At 37.1% G+C, this 26,270-nt stretch overlaps 1 protein-coding gene across 4 annotated transcripts in view; it reads left to right on the top strand.

Annotated features, from left to right (window-relative positions):
- ERO1B (endoplasmic reticulum oxidoreductase 1 beta) overlaps positions 1–26,270 on the top strand; it is a 59,647-nt gene that overhangs the window by 28,195 nt on the left and 5,182 nt on the right. For 2 of the 4 annotated variants that reach the window (XM_081824333.1, XM_081824330.1), the window contains 10 exons: positions 3,994–4,067; positions 10,360–10,480; positions 10,616–10,662; positions 13,617–13,628; positions 15,458–15,484; positions 19,842–19,934; positions 20,063–20,309; positions 21,503–21,572; positions 23,797–23,883; positions 24,800–24,933. In XM_081824333.1, the coding sequence (XP_081680459.1) occupies positions 3,994–4,067; positions 10,360–10,480; positions 10,616–10,662; positions 13,617–13,628; positions 15,458–15,484; positions 19,842–19,934; positions 20,063–20,309; positions 21,503–21,572; positions 23,797–23,883; positions 24,800–24,933 (912 nt within the window). Of the gene's footprint in view, positions 1–3,993; positions 4,068–10,359; positions 10,481–10,615; positions 10,663–13,616; positions 13,629–15,457; positions 15,485–19,841; positions 19,935–20,062; positions 20,310–21,502; positions 21,573–23,796; positions 23,884–24,799; positions 24,934–25,598; positions 25,765–26,270 lie in introns of those variants that run through there. The other 2 variants (XM_081824332.1, XM_081824331.1) reach the window with 2 other exon arrangements.

Here is a 26,270-nt window from a genome sequence, read left to right as displayed (position 1 = left end):
TGTATTTAACATTCTTCAAATTTATTTTTACACTGTACATTTTGCTTTCTAGATCTGTCCGTGTTAAAACATGGAGATTTGTCTCATTCTTTCAACTGATGAATGGTTTTTATCATATGACTATCTCCTGTTTTACTTATCTGTTCCCCTACTGATAGACATTTGAATTATTCAGATTTTTTACTTTTACAAATTACGCTGCCTTGAGCACCCTTGATAATTTTTTTGGTACACTAGGAAATTTGGCATGCACTAGTAAAATTGCTGAATCTTAGGATTGCCCACGTGTACCTAGTCTTGATACTGCCTGATGACTTTCCAAAGCACTTGTGTGGCTGTGTACTGCCCCCAGTGCTGAGAACTTGTTTGGTTCTTCGCATCCTTGCCGAAAATTGATAATGTTTGCACATGAAATAGCATCTCATTTTTGTTTAATTTATATTTTGTTGACTACTAATGAGTTTGAGCATTTTTTTAATCTGTTCATTGAATATTTGTGTTTCTTATGAATGAATGAATGCCTGCAATATGTCAAGCACTGTTCTAGAGTATTAAGCATATAGTGGTGTACATGACAAATTCTTTTTCTCATGAAGCTTAATCCTCTTTGGAGATATGCAGTTAATAAGTAAAATACATAAGAAGTAAGTAAAGTGATGATGAGTGCCCGGGAGAAGTAAAGCAGAGAAGAATGACAGAGGGCTCGGAGTGGTGGGGGTAGGGGCGGGGAAGTTGCACTGTTGTAAATTGGATGGTGAGAGAAAGCCACAGCGATAATGGGACATTTGCACAAAATGCCCATGAAGACGTAAGTCGTAAGTCATAATATGCCTGCCTGGGGGAGGAGTACCTAGGCATGCATAATTGTTAGTAAAAAGAACCTGTGGCAGGAGTGTGCCTATATTTGAGGAATCACAGGAAGACCAGTGTGGCTGGAGTACAGTGGTCCAGGACAAAGTAGTAGAAGACCGAGTCAGAAGATGCTAGGGATGGGGGCAGGGGTAGGGTGGGGTGGAGATCTTGAAGACAATTAGGAATACTGCTATTAAACTGAGTGGAATGAAAAGTCATTGGAGGATTTTGAGAGAATGCTTTGAGGGAGCCAGGTGTTATGTTGTGGAAGCCTTGCTATGTGGTTGTTGTAATCCAGATAAGACAGGATGGTGGTTTAGTTTAGGGATAGCAGTAGAAATGATGAGAAGGGGTCAGATTCTGGGTAGATTTTGAGGATAGAGCTGACACGATTTGCTTAAGGATTTGATGTGGGGTATGAAAAAAGATAGGAACTATAAATGACTACAAGATTTGTAACTAGAAAAATGGGAGTTGCCATTTACTGAACTGGGGATACTTGCAGGAGGAACGAGTTTGTTAGAAAATTATAGTTCAACCTTGGACTTGCTACGTTTGAGCTGCCTATAAGACATCCAATTAGAGATGTCGAGCAGGTAGTTGGATCCACAAGTCTCAATTTCAGGGGAGAGATAAAATGTGGGAGTCATGTGTGAATATATGGTATTTAAAAACCATAAACCTGAATGGGATTACCCAGGAAAGAGTATAACTAGAGAAGTCATCCAGGGATTGGGCCTTAAGTCATTGTAGGATTTTAAGGTAAAGTACCTGTTTATGTTCTTTGCTGTTGTTTCTCCATGGGGGGTGCGGTGGGGTATGGAGGTGGGACAGTGTATACTTTTAAATTATCATTCATTTGTAGGCATTCTTCATATAATCTGATAATAATTCTTTGTTGGCTATATGGGTTGTTAGGGCTTATCTTTTAATTTTGCTTATAAATATTTTGTTGAACAGAAGTAATTTTTTCAACTTTTAAATTCAAGTATAACACAAATATAATAAAGTATACAAATCTTAAGCATAAAGGTCAGTTTAATTTTACAAAGTGAACCCAACTCTGCAGCAACCATTCAGAACAATGTACTTGCTGCCCCAAAGATTGCTATGTGTACTTTCCTGGTCATTACCACCGTCCACAGTTAACCGTGATTTTGAATTAACAGTAGCAGAGATTAATTTTGCCTATTTATATAAATGAAATAATATGGAACGTATTTTGTTTGTGTCTGGCTTATTTTATTAAACATCATGTCATGAGAGTCCTTCATGTTCTTGAACTTAGTAGTAGCATTTAATTCTTTTTTCATTGGTTTCCATAGTTAAGACTGCACCAAAATGTTTCCATCCTATCATTGATAGTTGGAGTTTACCACTTTGCAGCCATTTCAAAAAAATATTGTGGTGGACATTTGGTGGTGCATTTGGTATGCCTTTCTGTGTAGAATATACCTAGAAGTGGAATTAAGTACTACTGCCAAGTGGTTTTCCCAAAATGACTCCTCAAATACATTGCCACTAGTAGTGTACAAGAGTTCCTCATTCCACAACTTCTCCAACAATTGGTACTATAATTTTTAAACAGCTTTATTGACATTTAATTGAACTGCAGTATACTGTACCTGTTTAAGTATGCCATTTGGTGGTTTGACAAGTGTACACTCATGAAAATCAGCTTAATCAAGATAGTTATCCTGTTTACCGCCCTGAAAAGTTTTCTCATGCCCTTTGAAAATCACTCTACCCCGTTCCTTCCTGCCCCCGCATTTCCCACTTTTAAGGCTACTACTTTAACTCAGCGCCATCTTGACAGGAAGCCCTGGGTAAAGCCCAGGAAATTGTTATGTAAGTAGCTTGGCATCCATCTTCAAACTGACTTTTAGAAAAGCTGGACTGCGTTCCTTCTAACTCATTTGTAAGCCAGACTGGGCCAGCTCTGTTAGCATTAGATTAGCCTTTCCTATCTTTTCTGCTGCCATGGCTTTCAGGCAGGGTTTAGTTTGAAACAATCAGGAAAGCATCATCACATAAGGATGCTCAAAGATAAAAGTTCCTCTAAGTTAGTCATATTGTTAACAAGAAAATAGGAATTTATGTCACAATTGCTTTGTTCTTGACTATTTTCAAACAGAAGACTTAGCTAATTAAACATAACTATAGCTATCATCTTAGCTGTAACTAGAACTTAGGCATTCGTGTTTTATCGCATCCCGTATTCCAGCTGAGTCAACTATGATACAAGTATTTCCATGAACTTGTATTAAGTTAATTAAGTATTCCCATAGGAGAAAAAAAAATCCCACCATGAATTGGAAACATTTATTGATAGAGTTGGTGTAGTGCAGCCAGCCTTATATATTCTTGGCTATGATAGTAACATATTTAGGAACTACATCATTTGTACTTGGTACACAAATAACTTTTTTTTACCTTATTTTTTTCCTATTGTGTGGTAAATAAAGAAGAAGAATAGTTCTCTTATAGATGTTGCCGTTATGTATTTAAGACAGAGAAGGTCTGAATATAGGTTAAAGTGAATATAGGTCAAAGTTTATTTGAATTACTGTAGTTCCTTTATCAGTTCTCCAAGTAGGAATCTTGATCATAGATTTTATTAAATGTGAGGTAGTATGGAAAATGAATGATATGCCATGATTAAAGTGACATTGATGTTACCAGTGAATAACACGTAGGAAGGGAGATCCTAGAAATGCGGTTTTTGGTATTTTTGTTCTATAAATACAGAAGCAGTTTAAGTTAAAGGAATTATGAATGTAAATTTAATTCTTATTTTAGAAAAAATGATTACTGCTATTTCTAAGTCAATTGAAAAGGCTAGGTTGACTTTTGTGTTTAACTCCATCTCTTATATATTTGTAAATCAAGTTTTAGTTAATTATTGAACTCTAGGGCTAATAATGGTTTTAGTATAGTTAAATAGAAATCCTTCGTGGAAGTTAATATCTGTATTTTTCATATAATTTGTTATTCCTTCATGTAACCACTAATTGAATTTATAAACTATCTAAATTAAAGACGTGACCTCAGATTATCTGTTTTTAATTATGTAAGATACAGTGTAAACATTTTCAACTCCAGATTTAATCATTTTTCTTTTTTATTCCCTCTTTCCCCTAGTAATCAAAGCAAAGAAGCTTTCATTGACTGGGCAAGATATGATGATTCACAGGATCACTTTTGTGAACTTGATGGTAATAAAATAAACTATTGTAATGAAGTTATTTTAACCTTAATCCTTTTTTTTTTTTTTTTTTAAGATTTTATTTATTTATTTGACAGAGAGATAGAGCACACAAGTAGGCAGAGCATCAGGCAGAGGGAGAGAAGCAGGCTCCCTGCTAAGCAGGGAGCCCGACGTGGGGCTCGATCCCAGGACCCTGGGATCATGACCTGAGCCGAAGGCAGCCGCTTAACCAACTGAGCCACCCAGGCGCCTCAATTAATCTTAATCCTTTTATAAGAAATTGAAATCCATGAAAATATGATCAGTTATAACTTGAATACACTGAATGTTGCTGTGTGGATCTTACTATTCATAATGGCATTTATTGAGAGCTTATATTCTAAGCTCTGTGCTGAGTGCCTTAAGTACATTATTTCTAATCTTTACACTTACCTTAATAAGTATGTATTATTTCATATCTGGGGAAACTGAGTCTCAAAAAGACTAACTTGCCCAGAATCATACAGTAACAAGAGGCTGAGACAGGATTCAATCCCAGATCTGACTGGATCCCATACCTATATTTTTTCCATCATGACATACCATCTCCTAGGGACCTCTATTTCAAGCCACTTAGTTTAGGTCTGTGAACATATAAACATGTTCACACTGGAATTTTCTGGAGGTCCCAACAAACTAACATAAAGACACCTTGCAATATTGGGGAGGACTCTGATTTGACTTCCCTACAACCCTCTTTCCAAGAGTCCCCTGGAACAGTACAAAGAGGGGGTTACTGTTTAACAGTAACTACCATGACTCTTACTTCAGAAGGTAATTGAAGTGACTCAAAATTTTTGATCTAAGGAGAATATTCCCAAGAATTGTGCTAAGTAGGCTTAAATCATTCATTTGGCCTCTCTTCACTTTTTACCTTTATATCATGGGTGGTGGAAAAGAATTTGGGGTTCAGGCATGCATAGCTGGAGGCAGCAAGAGTTCCTCTGAACTTTGAAAGCACCTCGAGTGGTCGTAAAGCTATCTACGGGGCTTTAGAAGATCCGTCTGTAGAATTGTGCTATTCATCCAGTCGACAATGGAGTAAGTTAGAGTGAGCTGCCACAATAGTACAGTAAATTGAGAAATTGCCAGGAGGTGGAATGTTATCACCATGGTTTATATGGTTTCAGCAAGACATTTTTTGTTTTTTTCAAGTAGGATATCCCTACAATATATATGTGCAATTATCTACCTATCTGTCTGTCTCCTGTGAGCGGCAGGGAGGGGCAAAGGGAGAGGGAAAGAGAGAATTCCAAGCAGTCTTCGGGCTGAGCATGGAGCCTGACTCGGGGCTTGATCTCACCACCCTGAGATCATGACCTGAGCCGAAATCAAGAGTCAGACAACCAACTGAGCCACCCAGGCACCCCCAGCAGGGATCTTTTTTTTTTTTTTTGAAGATTTTGTTTAGTTGACAGAGAGGGCACAGCCTGAGGAGTAGCAGAGGGAGGGGGAGAAGCAGATCCCCCCACTGCCCTGCCGGCTGAGCAGGGAGCCTGATGAGGGACTCGATCCCAGGACCCTGGGATCATGACCTGAGCCGAAGACAGACGCTTAATGACTGAGCCACCCAGGCACCCCCCACCCCCGCCCCAGCAAGGATATTTCTAAGAGATCTAAAAAAAAGTTTCTTTGGGCATCTGGATATAATGGGAAATTAATAAAATACTGCTGTATGATACTTAGAATTGACAAAGGTTTCATCAAAGCAAGCTGTTGTACCTAGGTCAAGTATTGACATCACTGCTTACTCTTTCATTTGCTCTTTGGTTGTCATTCTAATTATACTTCGTGTTCAACACTCACGGTCACTTCTTGCCAGCTTATCATTTTACCTACTCTTTGATTAAAATATTTTTAGTAGTGCTTAGTTAACAGATTTCTGGATTAAAAAATCATTTCTGTGAATATTTCTCTTATAGTAAACAATGTAAATATATATTTCTATTATAGGTATTTACCAAAAAATGCTACTCAATTGCAGAGATCACTTGGTATGATCAATGATGTACTCAATTACCTCTCATCAGTATAGTGTTAACTAATTTTTTAACATTAGCTTCTTATATTGTAAAAATGGAAGAGATGTCCTATAAGAATTTACATAAAATCATCTCTTAAGATTTTTAGGATTTCATAATTTAAAAAATTAGTAATTCTTATATTTTCTGTAGTCCTTAAACATATAAACCATTCTATTAGTTGGATTACCACTACTCCTCTGGGTAGTGATGTTCGTGGATATCCCTATGATTTATATGTGCAATTTGTAAAAACACATCAGAGTAGCTTTAGAGTCATTGTCTAATTATTTCAGTTATCTAAAACCATTGGATTAAAACAATCTAAAGAATATTCACCCCAGTTTATTGGAATGTATCTATACACCCCTGTCCTCTATTTTGTTGTTGTTCTGTCTTTAATTTAAGGGAAGATGATCCTTATAGATCGGACAGTAGATTTTTAAATAATTTAACAGGTTAAGGTAAGCTGCTTTCCCTACTCCTGTTTTGTTGTCGTTGCTATTATCTTTATGCATGGCTTCTTTGGCTTCGGGTTTCTGCTCAAATGTCACCTCATCAGAGAAGCTTGCTGTCACCTGCTTGTAGAAAATAGAAAGCACTCTCACTCTGTGTTGGCACTGCTGCCTGCTGTCAGAGTACTGAGGGCTATCAGAGAGTGCAGGGCAGGTTACTTAGTTTATCTGTTTGTTGTCCGTCTGCTCCAACGAGGTTGTCAGCCAGCTGTGGCTTTGTCTTTCTGCTTCACTACTTTATCCCTAGTGCCTAGAGCAGTGCCTGGACGGGGTACTTGCTCAATAAATGTTTGCTGAATAAAGTGGTTGGTTCATAAATAATCTATATAGTATGACAGATTTTTACTTTTATATTTTCCCTTAAAACATGTTTATTAATAAATTGAAATATTGTTTAAAACCATAATTTCTAAATCTGGCTGTGTATCAGAATTACTTGGGAGCTTTATAAACTATAGATTCTCCTCACCTGAGTAAATTCTATTTTAATAATGCATTACTAGCAATCGGAGATAGAGTTGGTGATGGAGGGTGGGAGGCTCAATCCTGAGTCTACAGCAGTATTTTTTATCTGTGTCCACAAACAAAAAGCCTGTACGCTAAGTTGGCCTATGCTATGTTTGAAGAGATATTTGGGTTAGGAGGTGTGGAGGACTGGCTCTCATCCTAGAACATGCAGTGTAGCCTCCTAACACTAATACTCAATTAAGACAGTGAAAAGGAAATTCAGTTGGGGAAAAAACGTATACTTGAAAAGGAAGAAAAAACATTAGTTGAAATTATGAATTCCCAGAATTAGGTATTTTGATTCAGTGGACAGTCTTTGAATTGTTAGGTAACTGCTAGCATGGTCAAATAGAAAGAACAGTTTTGGAAGAGCTCTATAAAGGGAGGAAGAAGAGAAAGCATTTGGGGAGGAGGACATATTAGGGGTCCAAAGAGCATTATCCAAATGAATGCTATAGCTGTGCAAATGGAAAGAAGTTGTAGTTTCTGAACAAATTAATTAAAATCATGTCACAGGTGGTCCCAGGGGAAGGATGGGGGGATACCAGCACCAGTGTGTTTGTAGGGGGACCTCAACCTGTGTGTGCTCCCCCGACCCCCGCTTCCTCATCTTGATGCCATGAAGTTCTTGTCGGTGTAGGTCAGGGGTTGACAAGCATTTTCTTCTGTAAATGGACATATAGTAAATATTTTAGGCTTCATGGACTATACAGTTTCTGTTGCAACTACTCAACTGTGCCGTAATTGTGCAAAAGCAGCAAATGAACGTGGCTTATGTTCCCATAAAACTTTCTTTACAAAAAATACACAGACCAGATTTGGCCTGTGGGTCACAGTTTGCTAACAACCCCTTCTATAAGTTAACAAGACCCGCCTTTTCATGATTTGAGAAAGTATTAAAATTTTTAAAAACCACTTAAAAAAGCCAACAACCCACTTTTGATTAAATTAAAGGAATACACATTAAGGACATTGAGAATAAAAGTTTTAAATTAAACATTGATATACTTGATTTAACTCTTGTGATTTGTCACTCCCTAAAGGTATAATGATTTAAGATGTATTTTAATAGCTGAATCTTGTTGTTTTTCTTTATTGGTTGTTCAGTTGCTTTTGTTGGGTGAAGAGGTTGGTATTAGTCTGATGTGTACATTTGCAGATGACCCCACATATGTGTAAACTTACATGCACCCACACATTCTTTATACATGTGTACATATATATCTCAATGTATATATTTATGGTAGGTTTAATATTTGTAAAGCTTATATGTAATCAGATCAGTTTTGCAAATGAGCATAAGAACAATGCAAAGAAATTAAAAATATGTAAGAAACTAGTGAATTGTAAAACTTCTGTTTGAACTTTAAAAGCCACACTCCATAATTTGAATCTTTCTTTTTTTAATGAAGATTTTTTAAATTATCGGGTTTTTTTTTTTAAAGATTTTATTTATTTATTTGATAGAGGGAGAGCACAAGCAGGGGGAGCGGCAGGCAGAGGGAGAGGGAGAAACAGACTCACTGCTGAGGAAGGAACCCGATGTGGGGCTCGATCCCAGGACCCTGGGATCATGACCTGAGCCGAAGGCAGCCACTTAACCGACTGAGCCACCCAGGCGCCCCTAAATTATTGGTTTTAAGTCTCAAATCTCCATGTCCTTGGACAGTTTCTGTTCATCTGTAAATTACCTGTTTTCTGTGCCTTAACTTGTATAGTGGAGTATCTACATAATGTTAGGGCTAAAAATAGAGCCAATATTCTTCAATTCATGTTTCTGTTGTCTGTAAGTTAGATATAATTCGTTTAGTAGTGCTAAGTTGTAATTACATTTGTGTTCTTCCTACTTCCTTACAAAAAGTACCAAGTAGTTCTTGGAAGGTGTGGATCCAGGATGCCATTTTCTTCTTATGGTTATGGATAATCTCAGTTTGTGATCACTGAATGCTCAATGAATACTGTTGGCTGAAAGGAAAATATATTAGTAATGAAAAAAAAAAGGGACCATATTTTAATGACCATATTTGGCCACTGTTTTCAGTCAGGTGCCTGCATACTATTGATTTAATCTCATGACACAAAAAGGTAAGAAGCATACAAATAAAGGAGGACATCTGTGTCAACATAGATAGTGCTTTAGTTTCCATGTATCATGATCATCCATTTGTGAAGCATGATCATTATAATTTTTCTGTAGGTGTGAAAGCATGTATTTCCCTTTTCTATCCAGAATGTAAGCCTTAATAATGAAGACCATTTTATCTTTTGTATCCCTCAGAGATCTCTATTAAAATGTCCAAATAGTAGAGATCTAGTAAAGACTCATTTGGGTTTCAGCACAGAAAATGGTTATTTATGGGTGTTTGCGGGGCTCAATTGGTTAAGCGTCCGACTCTTGGTTCCGGCTCAGGTCGTGATCTCAGGGTTGTGGGATCAAGCCCCACATGGGGTCCCGTGCTTGGCGGGGAGTCTGCTTCAGATTCTTTCTCCATCTCCCTCTTCGCCCCTCCCTGCTTATGCTCTCTTTCTCTCTCTCTCTCTCTCAAATAAAATCTTTAAAAAAGAAAATGGTTATTTAATTTATATGTCTTAACAAGTTCCTGAAGTTGTGCCTGCTGTATATGGGCTTGAGAGGGGAAAAGCACTTCTGTATGAACAGCGATAAAAATAAACCGTAATGTGTATTTGTTTACAAACTAGAGCATTGTGTAACTGTGATCAAATTTGAATCACGAAGTTATTGAGCCATTTATTTCATAAGTCCAAAGTAGAGAATAGCAGGAAAATCTCTTTTTAGTACAATATACGCTAAAAAAAAAAAAAAATGTCTCTAAGCATGTGTTTAGGTAGGTGTATGCGTAGGGAAGAAATCATCAAATAGTAGAACAGGTTATGATTCTGTTTAGGTCTTTTCGATCCTGGGTGGTTAAAACTTAGGAATGATGAATGCCTCTAAGAAGGGGAGGGGTGTTCTGTTACTTAAGAAAGCACGGAGTATCCAGAGGAAAGGGAGGAGTTGTTTTTTCCTCTCACAAGTGTGAGTTATCCCGGGTCAAGTACAGTCACAAGTGTGCTAACCTCTCTACCGTTTAAGCTGGAGATTACTTGAAAAGCGTAGCCTTTCTCTGACCTTTTGGTAGTTAAGTTTGTGTTACAATATTACATTTCAGACAACTGGTGACATGTGGGTGGTTTTAATGAATTGTTTCTTGTTCAGATGAGCGATCTCCAGCTGCTCAGTATGTAGACCTGTTGCTGAACCCGGAGCGTTACACTGGCTATAAAGGGTCCTCCGCATGGAGAGTGTGGAACAGCATCTACGAAGAAAACTGTTTCAAGTAACTGGAGGGGGTAGGGGAAGGAGGAGGAACGGCTAGAGGGAGGATGGAGAAAGGGGGAGTAGGGATCTGTTGGGAAAAAAAAGATGTAAAAGAAGTCAAACCATTTTATGTTTGAATTTTGCACTTTTTCAGGCCTCGATCTGTTTATCGTCCTTTAAATCCTCTGGCACCTAGTCGAGGTGGGTTTTTCATACATTTTCATGCTTTTAGAGATTATTTACAAAATGCCTCTGTAACTAAACTTAATCTGAGTAAATTTTCAACTATATTTTCTTTAATTTGAATGATCAAAAGTATAAGCTTAGTTCATAGTTCAGCGTCAAGTTTTCTGCATGTTTCACATAATTACTGGCATTTATTGAGTGCCTGATATGTACCAGGCCCTAAATAAAACAGGAGTTTTATGGGAAATAAATCAAAATATATGAGTAATCCATAGATATCAGAGGTTTCCTGGGGAACTCTTAAAAATCTGGATGCCCAGGCCCTATCCCATACTAATTAAGTCAGGATCTGTGGGCTTAGACCCAAGTGTTATTTTTTTTAACTGTCCAGATGATTCCAGTACGCAGGCACGTTTGAGAACCAGTGGCTCCCAACGTGCTTCTCAGAGTTGAGTGTGCATACAAACTACCTCGGAGCCTTGTTGAAATACAGGTTTTGATTCTGTGGGTCTTGGGTGAAGCCCAGGATTCTAACGAGCCCCCAGATGATGCCCAGCGTGCTGGCTGGTCCACGCAGCACGTTTGAGTGCTAAGGATGCAAAGCTGTTGAAGACACTTAGGATGCCTGCAACACCACGGGAAACCTGCGCGGGCCGACTAGGTCGCCGCTCGCCACACCGGGCTGTTGAGCACATGAAATACGGCTGGTGCAGAACCAACTTTTACATCTGGCTGTTTGTTTAAATTTAAGAACTGAAGCAGTGTAAAATATTTTGTCATTAAACAGAACTTTACTGTTTGATAGGACACCTTTAGCTCTGGCCTCACACAATTATTGCATTGGAGCGCATGTATCCTTCTCACTTTTAAAACACGGATACTAGAAAAAACTTCACTAGAAATTTTTATTAGAAAAAATTTGGAATTACATATGTGGCTGGCATTATATTTCTACAGGACATCATTTTTGGAGGTTAATCAACATAAAACTTACTGGGCACATCCTCAGTCTGTTGTCAGCAAGGAGCCAAACCCTGGGAGCAGCCCTGTAATTGACTTGCCATTCTGATGTTTTCTTTAGACCAGGGTTGATTTAAGAACTTGAATTTCCTGGTCTAGACTTGTATCTTCAAGGCATTTCTGAGAGCCAAAGAGACACAGAAAGGTTGACCGAGGGGACTGCTTTTAGATGCTCACTGTCTTACGGTGCGGCACATGTTCTTTCCCAAATTCATTCTGATACTGCTGGAAAAGGGAATTGGATCATGAAAAAGGTGTGCATCGTTTCTTATGGTCTCTTTTGCTATTTTTACCCTTATAACTTGTTATAAAAATGAAAACCACACACACACACACAATGGAAACAACACAAAAGTTACATAAAGTAATAAGAGAAAGCTCCCCCTTACCCTTCCCCCATACCCACCCTGCCTCCACACCTTTCTTCCATAGTACAGAGTTTGGTAGGTATTCTTTCAGATCTTTTCTATGATCACTTTTTTTTTTTTTTTTTTTTTTAGGATTGGAGTTAATTTTTTTAAATAGATGTATAATTGACATACAACATTGTATTAGTTTCAGGTGTTTAATACAATGTTTAGATATTTGTATATATTGCAGAATGATCACAGTGAGTCTAGTTAACATCTGTGACCATAATTACAGAATTTTTATTCTTGTGATGAGAACTTTTAAGATCTACTCTCTTACCAACTTTCAAATACAGTGTTATTAATTGTAGTTGACATGCTGTACCTGACAGTCCCAGGACTTATAAGCTGCTACCTTTTGACACCACTTACGTGTTTTGCCCACTCCCCACCCCCTGTCTCTGGCAACCACCCATCTGTTCTCTGGATCTATGAGCTTGGAGGGTTTTGTTTTGTTTTTAGATTCCACATGCAAGAGAGCTCATAGGGTATCTGTCCTTCTCTGACTGACTTCCCTCAGCAGGAGGTCCTCGGACTCCATCCTTGTGGTGGCCAGTGGCAGAATTTCCTTCTTTTTTATGGTTGAATAATATGATCACTTCCTTTTAAAGCAGAAAACATAGTTCATTTAACGAAACCATCACATCCTAAGAAATACCTCACGTCCATGTTGTGACAAATTAGAGACGTGAGACCGCTGGAAAGATGAGAGGAAGGAGAGTGCCACGTAGGAAAAGACAGAGGCAGAAAGAGGGGGCAGAAAACAGGACTAAGAAAGAAGGGAGGTGGAGCACCAGGTGAGGGGAGAGCAGGGGTCCCGGTTGCTGGGGGAGAAATCTGTGCAGTAGTCAAGCGGCTCGGGCTGCTGCGCTCTGTGCGCCATGCCCACGGCAACTGCTGGTGTCAGCTCGCAGCTCCTCAGCAGTCTGGGCTCGGCCGCCCGCACGCTCTTGCTGAGCCACACAGCGAGGCTTCTCCGGCTGGCTTTCCAACAGCTTTTGAACAACAGCACCTTTCTTCCCAAAAATGAAACCCGGTATGAGAAGTCCACATACAGAGCCGATAAAGGCCGAGCTGCTGTGCTCCCGAGAGCCCAACCTCTGGCTGCTTCCCCCTGTCTGGGCAGCTCTGTGGCACCCCCAGTGAGGGTTTCACTGACCACGGTTTGAGAAATACTTTTCTTAAGGTGCGTAGAGGCCGAGGAGCGGCAACTTGGAAGAGAAGAGAGGGTTGTGTATATAATGATGAAAGGAGTGCCTGTGTCCATTGGCTCATTATTGAAACTAGTGATCTTTAGGAGTATTTTTAGATGCTTTCTGATATTTTTTACTGCATAAAACATATGAAGATCTTGTACTTTGGGCCTGTATTCTTATTAAGAAGTCTCACTTGCAGGGTGACTACACCCTGACCAAGGTCCATAGTGTAATTAATAGTTTAACACACAGTAAGTGTTTTAATCTCATTAAAGTAAATAAAATTAGGATCTGAACTGTGGAGGACAGTTTCTAAAATCCTGTTTACTGTTTTCTTTTTCAGGAGAAGATGATGGTGAGTTAAAATTCTTGTGTTTGGGTATGCCTCAGGTATAGAGGAAATGTTTTTAATGATCAAAATTTGATTTTTCCTGTCTAATTCAAAAGAAAATGTTTATCCTATTTTTTCAGAAATAGCTACCAATGAATGGTGACAAAAAATAAGAGTTTTATATTGTAAATTTACCCTATGTTTAAAAAAACTATAAATTCCCTTTTACTTAAATGTTTAGTATAGAAACCAGGATTACATTCCAACTTTCCAATTATCTGGTTATTATAATCTACTAAAATATGTTCTGAAGAAATGGAGTGAAGTTAAGATAGTTTTACCAGATAATTTGTCTTGTGACTTTATTTTCTTACTGACTTTGTAATTTATAATCTCAATTATTGTAATACTTAATCTGGTGAATAGTGATTTATCAACAGTTGGTTATTCCAGGTTACCAGATGAATATCAGTCATAATAAATTGCCCCAAAACAGGCAAAATAATGATTTCAAATGGATGTTTACTTATCTGTGTTCAGGGACACAGTGATGGGCATTGTGCAAGATAGAAATATGTGTAAAACATGACGCCTTCGCTCCAGGAGCTGACAGTATATCGCAGGAATGATAAGCACTGTACATAATGATAAGAGGTGCTGCACATACATAGTACGAGCAATAGGTGGTAGAGCTCTTCAGAGGTGGGACAGAGCCTGTCTCACTGGAGGGATCTGGAAGTGGCATTTGAGATGAGTTTTGAGTAATACAGATGTAGTCTAGTAGAATTGGATCCTGTGTGCGATTAGGAGAAAATGGCAGGGACCATGGAGTTGGAAAGGGAAGGATCAGGCATGTTTGGGGAGACCCTCTTAGCAGTAGGGAAGACTTTATGTAGGAGTGGTTTAAGTTAGAAAGATGAGAGGCCAGATTATTGAGGACTTGGGAGCTCAACTTTCCCTGATAGCATTTGGGGTTTCTCGAGTAAACAAGCGAGCTCATGATGAATGGCCCTTAGGAAGAGTATGTTGAATGAATTAATCTGTGGGAAGATGTTTGTGTAATTTTACAAAATGTGGAGACTCTCAGGAAACAAAGCAATTCCTCACCATCTAATTTATCCCCTAGACTCCTTGCTCAGCTCATCTATGTGTTGGGTTTTTCTTATGCTTTGCTTTTTTTAAATAAAGTAATGCATTTTGTGAGTTACTTATCTTTAACTATTTTGATCTGTATTGACTGCCATTTTTGTTCCACTCAGAACAGTACTGATCTAGAACTAGATCTTTTAGCATTAGTACTTAGGTAAGTCAGGTCCCTCTGTATAATAGTCATTGACTTTTCTGAAAAATTATCTCGAAAATTAAGGGATTTTAAAGTTACCCCTTGAAATTTAGTAGTCTTAGATAATTGAGGTAATATACATAGCTTTACTGCTCAGGAAAAAATGGAATAATTACTGATTTGATTTTTGTATTATAATTCACTGTTTTTTCTAGAATTTTTAAGGAGTTCTATGGTTATCAAAAGCAAATTTAAAATTTTTAAGCTCTTTCACCTTCTAATGAATAAGATTTACATAATATTTTGACTGAAATATTTTCTTAAAATTTTTGCTTAGTTAAATATCATTTATAAGAAAATTGTCCAAAAGTTGCTTAAATTACTTTAGGGCTTTATTTTCTAGAACCATATGCCAATTTTTCTACTTCACATGAAGCAGTGGCCATTTCTAGAGATATTCCTTAGTCTGTCATAGGAAATATTTTATATACTTAATTTATTCTAATTTGTAAATGACTGTTTAAAATATTTTAACCCAAATCTGTGTGTGTGTGTGTGTGTTTTTTTAAAGGAGAATCATTCTACACGTGGCTGGAAGGTAAACTTACATGTCTGCATTTTAAATTTATTGGTTTCTTGTAAGAAATGTATGGATTTATTTAATATATTTTTGTAAGTTCAGGATTCATTACCTAGACAACTAATTGTGACAGTGTTTGAAAGAAAATGACATATTTTAAGTTATTGTATTTTAGGATACAATGGTTTGAAAATTTTGAGGCTATTGCTCAGCCAAGAATAATCAGCATTAGGGAAATATACAGGGCAGATACTGGCCTCGGGTTTTCATAACTAGCTTCTCAGTGTTACTTTCATTCTGTATATACCACTCATCCATACTGCTTTCTAGTAACCATTATGCAAACTACTTTGTAAGTAGAGACCTTCTTTTTGGAAGGAAGTACTTTTTATATATATATGAAATTGAGGGAAGGTAAATTTGATTTCAGAAGATTTTAAACAGTGTTTACACATGTTAATATAGCCTAAACTTGTCTAATTAAAAGATAAAGCAATATAGATCCCAGGAAATACTTTGCATTCTTATATTTTCTAGTGTTGAAAATACAAATGCTATTAATGGAAAGCTAAAACATTCTAGGATTTTCACAATTTTGTTTAAAAACTGGATATATGATGCTTTTAAAAAATTTACCAAATTGCCATTCATTTATGAAAGCAAAAGTTAAAATGTATTAATGAAAGATAAGCAAGTTGAATGATACAGGGGATCATAACCTTATAGGAACTCTACAGAGTAAAACTAAGTACTTAATTCTATTTTATGTCTGCTAATTGGTGATGTTATCTTGTGAACATGATTTCTCTTTGTTTTTAATGAAGTGTGTACATATATTGGCCATTATTAAGGTGAACGTTATTGATGTGCCACTAGGAATGATATTGATAAATGGCCTATGTGGAAGACGATTCTTAACTTTGTTTCATTAGCTGTATTGTAAAGATACAAACTGTGGAAAGTAGTACTGAGGTTAAAAGAGGTGGTGAGAGACTCTGAATATTGCTAGTGGAGGATGGGAGTGAAATGTATGGGCAATATTGAATTCTAGGGTATTTTGTATTAGCCACTTTTGTAGTATCCTACCAATGTAAGCCCCTGAATATTGATACATGGTTTCAGAGAACACTCCTATTTTTATAGGCAACTGACTCAACTTTTCTGAGATTCAATTTCCTCATCTGGGCCATGAGACGGGCAATAGCCAACCATCTTACCTACACTGTGAGTGTAGATGATGCCTGTAAAAATGCCTTTGAAAATCACTAAATAGTGTCCAAATGTCACATAATCCTGTTATTGTAAATCTAGCCCTTTTGTGAGAGAAAAAATTACTGTCAGTGTCTTATAAATCACTTGATGAATGTGAATTTGAATGAAATTAAATCCAAAAGAAAGAGACCCACTCTCTAAATTGGATAGTTGAATTTGCTCTGTATTGTTAGAAATAGAAGCAGTATAAAGAACACCCAAAAAAACAAATAATCCAGTCAGAAAATGGGCAGAAGACATGAACAGACACTTCTCCAAAGACGACGTACAAATGGCTAACAGACACATGAAAAAATGTTCAACATCATCAGCCATCAGGGAAATTCAAGTCAAAACCACACAGATATCACCTTACACCAGTTAGAATGGCAAAAATGGACAAGGCAAGAAACAACAAATGTTGGAGAGGTTGTGGAGAAAGGGGAACCTTCTTACACTGTTGGTGAGAATGCAAGTTGGTACAGCCACTCTGGAAAACAGTATGGAGGTTCCTCAAGACGTTAAACATAGAGCTACCCTACAACCCAACAATTGCACTACTGGGTATTTACCCCAAAGATACAGATAGAGTGAAAAGAAGGGGCACATGCACCCCAGTGTTCATAGCAACAATGTCCACAATGGCCAAACTGTGGAAGGAGCCAAGAGGCCCTTCAACAGATGAATGGATAAAGAAGATGTGGTCCATATATACAGTGGAATATTAGCCATCAGAAAGGATGAATACCCACCATTTGCATTGGCATGGATGAAACTGGAGGGGATTATGCTAAGTGAAATAAGCAGAGAAAGACAATTATCATACGGTTTCACTCATATGTAGAACATAAGGAATAGCACAGAGGACATTAGGGGAAGGGAGGGAAAACTGAAGGGGGGGGAAACAGAGGGGGAGATGAACCATGAGAGACTACAGACTCCAGGAAACAATCTGAGGGTTTCATAGGGGAGGGGTTTGGGGGATGGGGTAGCCGGGTGATGGGTATTAAGGAGGGCACGTGTTGCAATGAGCACTGAGTGTGTTATATGCAAACAGTGGATCATGGAACATTACATCAAAAACTAATGATGTATGGTGACTAACATAATAAAAATAATATTATTCAGGAAAAAAAAGAAATAGAAGCTGGTAAATTTTGCCTTTGTAAATCAGCTTTTGCAGAAGTTACTTAACAGTCATCCAGGAATTTCAACCAATAAACATTGTACGTTGACTATTTACTATGTGAGCAGAATCACATCAGATGGAGTGCAGGAATATGATGGAAAATTATTTTATGTAGCCTTACTTTGTTACTTACTGTGTTACTTAACATTTTCACGGGGACCTCAGTGGTTGGAGACTGCGTCATGCAGGGAAAAGCTGTCCAGCACTTTCCTGCCGACTGTGTTGTGTCTTGTTAGTACACTCAATTGGCACATCTTTTATTTTTACCATTTTGCTTTAAGTTACCTAATTATCAGTTTATGGAAGTACATGTCTACTCCTCGCTCCTCACTTATCATCCATCCCCATTTCAAATACGGAGCTTTGAGAGCTTTGCAAATGAGAATGGCCTCCTCGTTTATGCTCTTATTTTTAGGCATCTGAATTTTCACAAGCTTTGCTTTGTCTGTTTTCCCTTCTCTGGTCTTTAGAGAGGTAGGTTAGAAGGAAAAGAAAGTGAACTTCAGATCTGATCGTTTCATTTGATAACTGATTTGATTAAAAGTTTTACTAGAAGAGAAGTAATATTTTATCAAACTTGTTCATGATGTTTGTATACCTTGCTATCATGAACATTCAAAATTGCTCATATACTTTTAGTAGAAGCTGCAAAAAAGAACTTAATTTCTGCTTTTTGGTTCCCATTTGTACAATGGGAATATTCTGGCAAGAATTCTGAATTAGAGAATGAGATCTCAAAAGAATTGTTTTTTCCTATGAGAAGCTACTTGCTTCAGAGCCATAGAGGGTAGAACATAGAGTAAATTGAAGATCTAAAAGATCTTGGGGAAAATGCAAAGTAAGCCACATTTTAAAAATCCCTCAGCTTATAAATGAGGTTATTTCTTATTCCTTCCCACTATTGAAGCCCATTTTCCCCAGGAGTAATTAAAAAACAAAAAACAAAACATGACAAAAACCAAAAAATGCTATTGGATGGTAAGGGAAGGAAAAAGCGAATTGCTTTGCATTTAGTGGATTCTTAAAACTTAGGTTTTCGCATTTTTCTTTATTTAAAAAATTATAAAGAACCTTCTCTAGAATTTCTTTTTTATTGTAAAATATATATAACATAAAATTTACCATCTTAACCATCTTAAACAGTGGCATTAAGTACATTTACAGTGCATATTACTCTTATAATAAGAGAAAATCTTTTAAAATTGAGGCAGGGGTAGGATAGGATAGTGGAATTATCTTGACCTCCATTTGAGCAAAACCCTTAAGACTACATGAAATAATTTTCCATCATATTCCTGTACTCCATCTGATATGATTCTGCTTACATAGTAAATAGTCAACATACATTGTTTATTGATTGAAATGTCTGGTTGACTGTTTTCCAGCTTTGGGCTCCTTACAGGTGGACCATACAGTTAAGTAGAACTGGAGAATTCTAGGGCAGAGGATTAGTAAGACACACTAAAGAATCTGAGGAAGAAGAGAAATGGAATGCAGTCTCTTCTTCCTCCACAATCAAGTAGGTTCAAAGAAAGGATATCTCTAGGGAAGGGAAAAGGAGAAACAGCTATTGTTAAGCCAAAGCAGTGACTTTGAATTATATTTGCTTTGGTTTAGTCTAACCCATGAAAAATCTGTGCTGTTGCCTTCTGGGTAGCGTGGGAACTTGCCAAGTACATCCTTAGTGCTTAGATCTCCAGAGCCCAACATTTGCTGTCTCATTCTGCATTAAGTTATCATATTCATAACTCCATTCTGAAGTCAGAATCTTATCTTATAGTGAGAGAATTTTGATCTAATCATTTAATATTATTCCTTATTTTTAATGTCCTTGAAACTTACCTTTAAAAATAAGCCTGTGTACTGAATCTTCTTGAGTCAGTATTTCCGTTATCTAAATGGATGTGGTTTCTTTTTCAATATTTTTCTGAATAGGTTTGTGTCTGGAAAAGAGAGTCTTCTATAAGCTTATATCTGGACTTCATGCTAGTATCAATTTACATCTATGTGCAAATTATCTTTTGGAAGGTAACCACATTTTTATGTAGAAATCTTGCCTTCTATTAGTGTAAATATTGTTGGGGGGGAATATATATTCTCTAGAGAAAAAAATCCTATTTCTTAAAGCTGTATTATGTATTTCTCTTTCTCTTTAGAAACCTGGGGTAAACCTAGCTGGGGACCTAATCTGAAAGAATTTAAACGCCGCTTTGACCCTGTGGAAACTAAGGGAGAAGGTCCAAGAAGGCTTAAGAATCTGTACTTTTTATACTTAATTGAGCTTCGAGCTTTATCAAAGGTGGCCCCATATTTTGAGCGCTCAATTGTTGATCTTTACACTGGAAATGGAGAAGAAGATGCTAACACAAAAACCCTTCTACTGAATATCTTTCAAGATACAAAGTAAGAATTGAGTATCAGTGATCTGAAATTCTGCACTCTGAATATGCATGAGATAGTACTTGAAAGACAACAGAAACTGACTCCTAAAAGTTAGTTAGGAAGAGGGAGAATTAGAACTGAGAAGGAACATGGTCAGTAGAACAGTAGAATAGCCTAGTCACACTTGAGAATAGGCCCTGTTTTCAAACAGAACTTTGAATTTTATGTAGTATCAAAGTTTAATGCTATTTTATTTCATTTTAAATATTTATTTATTTTAGAGAGAGACAGCAAGTGGGGGGAAGGGACGGGAGAGAGGGAGTGAATGAGTCTTAAGCATACTCTGGGCAGATTGCGGAGCCCAACCTGGGACTTGATCCCACGACCACGATCATGACCTGAACGGAAACCAAGAGTTGGACACTTAACTGACCGCGCCACCCACATGCCCCAAAGTTTAATGCGATTTTAGTATTTTTTTCCTTTTTTTTTTTTTAAGATTTTTAAAATTTATTTGCGAGAGAGAGAATGAGAGACAGAGAGCATGAGAGGGAGGAGGGTCAGAGGGAGAAGCAGACTCCCTGCTGAGCAGGGAGCCCGATGTGGGACTTGATCCCGGGACTCCAGGATCATGACCTGAGCCGAAGGCAGTCGCTTAACCAACTGAGCCACCCAGGCACCCCCCCCCCTTTTTTTTTTTAACCAGTTTTGTATTCTTCCAGTTGCTTTTTAAATTCAGATGGTGCTGTGTGTTCACGTGAAAGTAGATACCTAAGGGAACATTAGCTTTACGTTCTAGAATATACCTCTTAAAAAAATGCTGGTCTATAAAATTTGAGTTTACTGGTTGTTAAAATGAGCATGAACCAAAGTTGGATTAAGAAGTGTTCAAATTATGCATTAAAATTTAAAACATCTTTTTAATGGTGTTGCACATTTTTCACATAAATTGCTTTTAAGTTCAATTTTTAGATGATTTTTATCATGTAATTTCTTTAAAACATTACAGTCTTATAAATTAAAAAGCCATTTTTATGTGACTTTACTCTTGGAGTAGTTTACGTGTGAACTATTTGCCACCTTCCTGTGTTATTAAACTTTACACACAAGTAAATTACAAATTGTAAATATTTGTGGGGATAGAAAATTCTGCCAGAGTTCTGCACAGTACATGAATTTTTTGTCTGTAACTTGTAATGTTGTCATTTCATCAGGTCCTTTCCCATGCACTTTGATGAGAAGTCCATGTTTGCAGGTGACAAAAAGGGGGCCAAGTCATTAAAGGTAAAAAGTTCTTGATTGGGGGATAGGATCGGGAGCAGTTGACTGGCTGTGTTTTAATCCCGTCCATATAAACTCTCCTTGCCCAGTCCTCCATCTTGTTGAAGTTGGTCTGACTGGATTTTGCTATAAACGGCACAGAAAGCCCCTTCTCCAGACTTTTCAATTCCTTTCTCCTTTCTAGTTTGGCCAACTCCTAGTGAAGCCTCTGTTGTTAACTGACCGATAAATATGGCACCTTTGTAAAGGTCTTTTAAAAGGTTAACACCTTTTTTGAGAGAAAGTTTTCTTGCTTTAAAATCACAATGTGTATTGTTTTGATTTTAAAAATCATGACTTTGCCACTTTGAAGGCAACAAATACTATATTTTTCTAAAGTTTATTTTATGGAATATTTTATGGGATGTTCAAATTTCTGGAACTATTATGCTTTTGTCTTTATGGACTAACATAAAAGGCAAAAATTACCTGTTACCCTGTGATATCAGAGGAGAATGTATTTTAGGAACATTTTCAAACTTCATGTTGGCAGCTCTTTGTTTTCATTTGCTTACGGCATATTAAGGAATACGTTGTACCCTTAAAATGTTCATAAAAGTATTTGAAATTGACTGGCAAGCAGTCTTCTAGTGCAGCTCCACGTCTTTTATATGCAATTCTGAAATCCAGAAAGCTCCAAAAGCTGAAACATTTTTCTTATGTTTGGTGCAAATTAATTTGTTAGCAAAACCTGACCTGTCTGATGTAAGAGTATAGTGCTTTTTAAAAATTCTGCTTTGTTTGAATATTCTTACATTTTGCTACAGAACCATTAATGTATGTGATTACTAGGTGTTGCCACACACTCTGGTGGGGTGTTTCATAATAAATTATGTACTATATTTCTAAAATTTGGAATTCTGAAACACATTTGGCCCTGAGATGTTTTAGATGCTCTTTGATAAATGAGCACTGAGTGATTCTCCATTGGTAAGAGTCTCTTGGTGCTTCTGAAGTGAAGTAACTTAGTCACAACTGCATTTTAGTTTTGGAAGGTTGTTTTGTTTTATGATTATTTTAGGGGTATATTGCTATTGTGGTATTTACCATGATGTTAATTTATTTTTATAATGCTTCCTATTTTTGAAGTATTTATACAAGTATTATACTTTTGGACAACTCTGGTTCTTTTTGTGGAGGAAGAAGATAGGAGTGAGAAAAGAACTAGCTGTCGTCTATGAATTAATGGAAATTGTGTTTGCTGTTTTTCAAAGGTGTATAAAGGAGAACTTAAGTCCGTTTTTCCATCTCCTCCCAAGAACATGAATTACATGAGAATGGAGCAAAGGACTTTCGTGTTCTTTATTTTGTCTTTTAGCCAGGGTACTGTTTCTTTGGAACCTTTGGAAAGCAGCCGGGCAGGGCTTCTGGTGGCCAGAGTTTTCAGGCTGCTTGCCTCTAGCTTCATGCAATAAAATGCTTACCTCAGTACAGTAAAATGAAATTTATTCTCTATGTTTACCACATGAAAAAGATGAGGAAACTCTATTAACTACTGTTAGTCTCAGAGGAGACTGGCCTTCGAGTCCTAGAAACCATGCCCAGTTGCTTACAGGCTGAAGAATCCTCCCTGTGTAGGAAGCAATTGCAGCACAGTCCAAGGATCCAGTTGGCAAACATCCCTGGAGAGGCTGACTGGGAAATGCAGGGGACTGTGAGAGCACACCCTCCATACAGCCCTGTCATCATCGGTGCTCAGGGAACACCCATTACAGTGTGTGGTAAGGAAAAAGGTGAAAACCGATCAGTGGTCTAAGACCACTTTTCTTTTCTGATTTGGACTCACGCAAGCAATACATGAAAAATAAACCAAACATAGTATAGATAGATTTACCACTGGCTGTATGCGGAGATCAAATGGAGGCAGCAGTTAAGTTCCTTAAAAGTAAAAACCATGAATCATTACTTTTGTTTTTCCCATAGTGCCTATGTTGGTGCTTTGCATAGAGTAGCACCTCAATAAAAAGTTTGTTGAGTTAATATGTGGAATGGATTTTATGAATTTCCATGGCTAGTTGTTTTAGGTGCCATGTTATGCCGTACAAATCCAATTATTTTTCTTCTTCACTGTTGAAAAACACAAGTCATTCATTAATAAGCTTCAGAACTTTTATTTCTTGTATGATTCATACAAGTGCAGTTTAATTTTTAAGACTCTAATGAGAATAAAAATATTTCTGCATGTTAGGAGGAATTTCGCTTACATTTCAAGAATATCTCCCGTATAATGGACTGTGTTGGATGTGACAAATGCAGATTATGGGGGAAATTGCAGGTTTGTGTTTTGTCTTCTGTTTTAAAACTATTACTAACCTTAAATATTCCTACTGGGAAGTTGCAAGTTTTTATACCCTCATTGTTCATTGAAGCAGAAGATCTGAAGTATGGTTTTTCTGCTTTATTGATGAAAAAGATGAATATGTTAAATCTGTGTTACATGTGTAAGAATGTTTTTCCTATTCTGTGTTAATGATTTTGGTTTTATTGTATCTGTTTCTATTGGTACAATCTGAGATTCATTTCTGAAGTTGGTGATTATAAATAGTGTGTGAGTATTTTGTAGACCCATATAAAAAAATATGATATAAAAAGAATTAATTATCAAATTTCCATCACTGAATTTGAATTTCAAATGGTCACAAAAAAGGAAAGTTCTGCCAAGGAGGCCCATTTCTCTCTATATATATTCAGTGTAAAAAGGATTGTTTGATGTTTTATCTTATATTTTTTCCAAAGATGTAAGTCAGAAAATCAGGAGACAGAATTATTTTATGGAGACTACACTGAAATCAGATGTTTCTTTTTCTCTGGTTCTAATAATTGATAAATTTTTAAGTGTAATTATCACTAATAATTTCTAAGTTTTTAATTGCTAGGGGCTGTCAAAAATGCTTTCAAGGTTACATATTGAACATTGTAATCCTCATGTGATATTTTCTAGGTTAAGAAAGGGCATTTTAGTAATTTATGTCCAACAAATGTTAAACTATTCAGGTTCCTTAACAGTTAAGATAAATTTATCATGCATAATATATCAGGAAGTAGAAACTGTATTTTGCAGTTTGACGTTTTGGTGAAAAGTTCAGTTCATACGAATTTCTTGACTCTCATCACAGTGACTGTGTATTCCTTTCAACCTTTATAGTAATTGTTATTACATTAATTTTTATGTGTTTCACTATTTTCTCTAGACTCAGGGTCTAGGAACTGCTCTGAAGATATTATTCTCGGAAAAAGAAATCCAAAAGCTTCCAGAGAACAGCCCATCTAAAGGCTTCCAACTCACTCGACAGGAAATAGTTGCTCTTTTAAATGCTTTCGGAAGGTGAGAACACTTTTCACAGTGAAGACTCGCTGGGTTTTGCTGGTTTCAGCAAACTTCAAAGATCGTCTTCTCTGCTAAAGTAGTTTGTTTTGCTTTATTTGGTCGACAAAGAGAAAGAATTATATACTGTCATATCCCTACTCACAAGCCAGGGTCTCAGCAGGTCACAGGAAAATTAATAGTGTCAGATTGCCAATGTTTCTGTTTGTCTCCTCAGTTTTGTGGGGAAAATATTCTAATATTCAGCCGGCTATAACTTGGTCAAGTACAATAGCAGGAGTTAAGGAAAAGAAAGCTTGGTTGAGATGGTGATGAAAGAAAAAGAGATTAAACCTTCTCACTGCTTTTTTTTTTTTCTTAAATAAAGATTTTCTGTATTTGAGAGAGACAGAGCAGGCGCATGCAGGAGCAGGCGAGGGGCAGTTGAGGAGGGAGAGAGAGAATCTCAAGCAGATGCCATTCAGCCCAACGCGGGGCTCGATCCCACAACCATGAGATCATCAGGACCTGAGCCGAAACCAAGAGTCAGAGGCTTAACCCACTGAGCCACTCAGGCGCCCCTGATTTTTATTTCTTAAGCAGAGGAGGCTTTTCCCCTCCATTCATTCTTACCCCATTTTTCCCCTGCATAGATCTATATAGTTTGCTTTTGGTTTATGCCACAGATGGTTTCAAACAGAATTTGAATTTGCCCAGTGATACATGCGCTACCAGCTAACTGAGGAATACAGAACAGAAGGAAAAGAATCCTAGAAAATAAGAGAAAACTGTGCTGCCCTGGAAAATACAAAGTCAAGGAAGAACTGTTTAAAAAAAAGGGGGGAGGGGGAAAAAAATAAATAAAAAAAAAAGGGGAGGGGGGAGCCAAATGATAGAGATTATTTCTTATGTTTTCTTAACATGCATTTTTAAGTTAAAAAGGGGGCAGTTAAGTGAAAAATAAATTGTTCCTTCCCCATCGTAGAAGATTATACCTGTTGTTCCCATGTATTTACAGATGACTGTGTAGGTTGGGATTTCAAGCCTAAGCTAGACATGATGTCCATTACTGATGATGTCCATCAGTAATTAGTACTTCCTGAAGAATTTAGTTCACCCACTTATGAGGCCTGTACATAAGATAAAACAGGAGAAACTGAATTAAATTTAGAATATTTAAATGTAACTTAAATGAAAAATATTTTCAACAATTTATACATTTTAAATCCAAATAAAATTAAATTGAGAAAAAAACAGATGTTAACTTCCTCAAAATGTCTCTGAGTCTCAGAACATCCATAAAGACAACCCTGTCGGCTTCAGTTCTCTATCTAGAGCCTGGTATTTCCTTCTGCTGT

This window comes from Leptonychotes weddellii, chromosome 6, assembly GCF_054177405.1.
Source record: "Leptonychotes weddellii isolate Sample4059 chromosome 6, ASM5417740v2, whole genome shotgun sequence".
Lineage (NCBI taxonomy): Eukaryota > Metazoa > Chordata > Mammalia > Carnivora > Phocidae > Leptonychotes > Leptonychotes weddellii.
The sequence above is the reverse complement of the archived record's forward strand: the minus strand, read 5'-3'. Positions and strand labels throughout refer to the sequence as shown.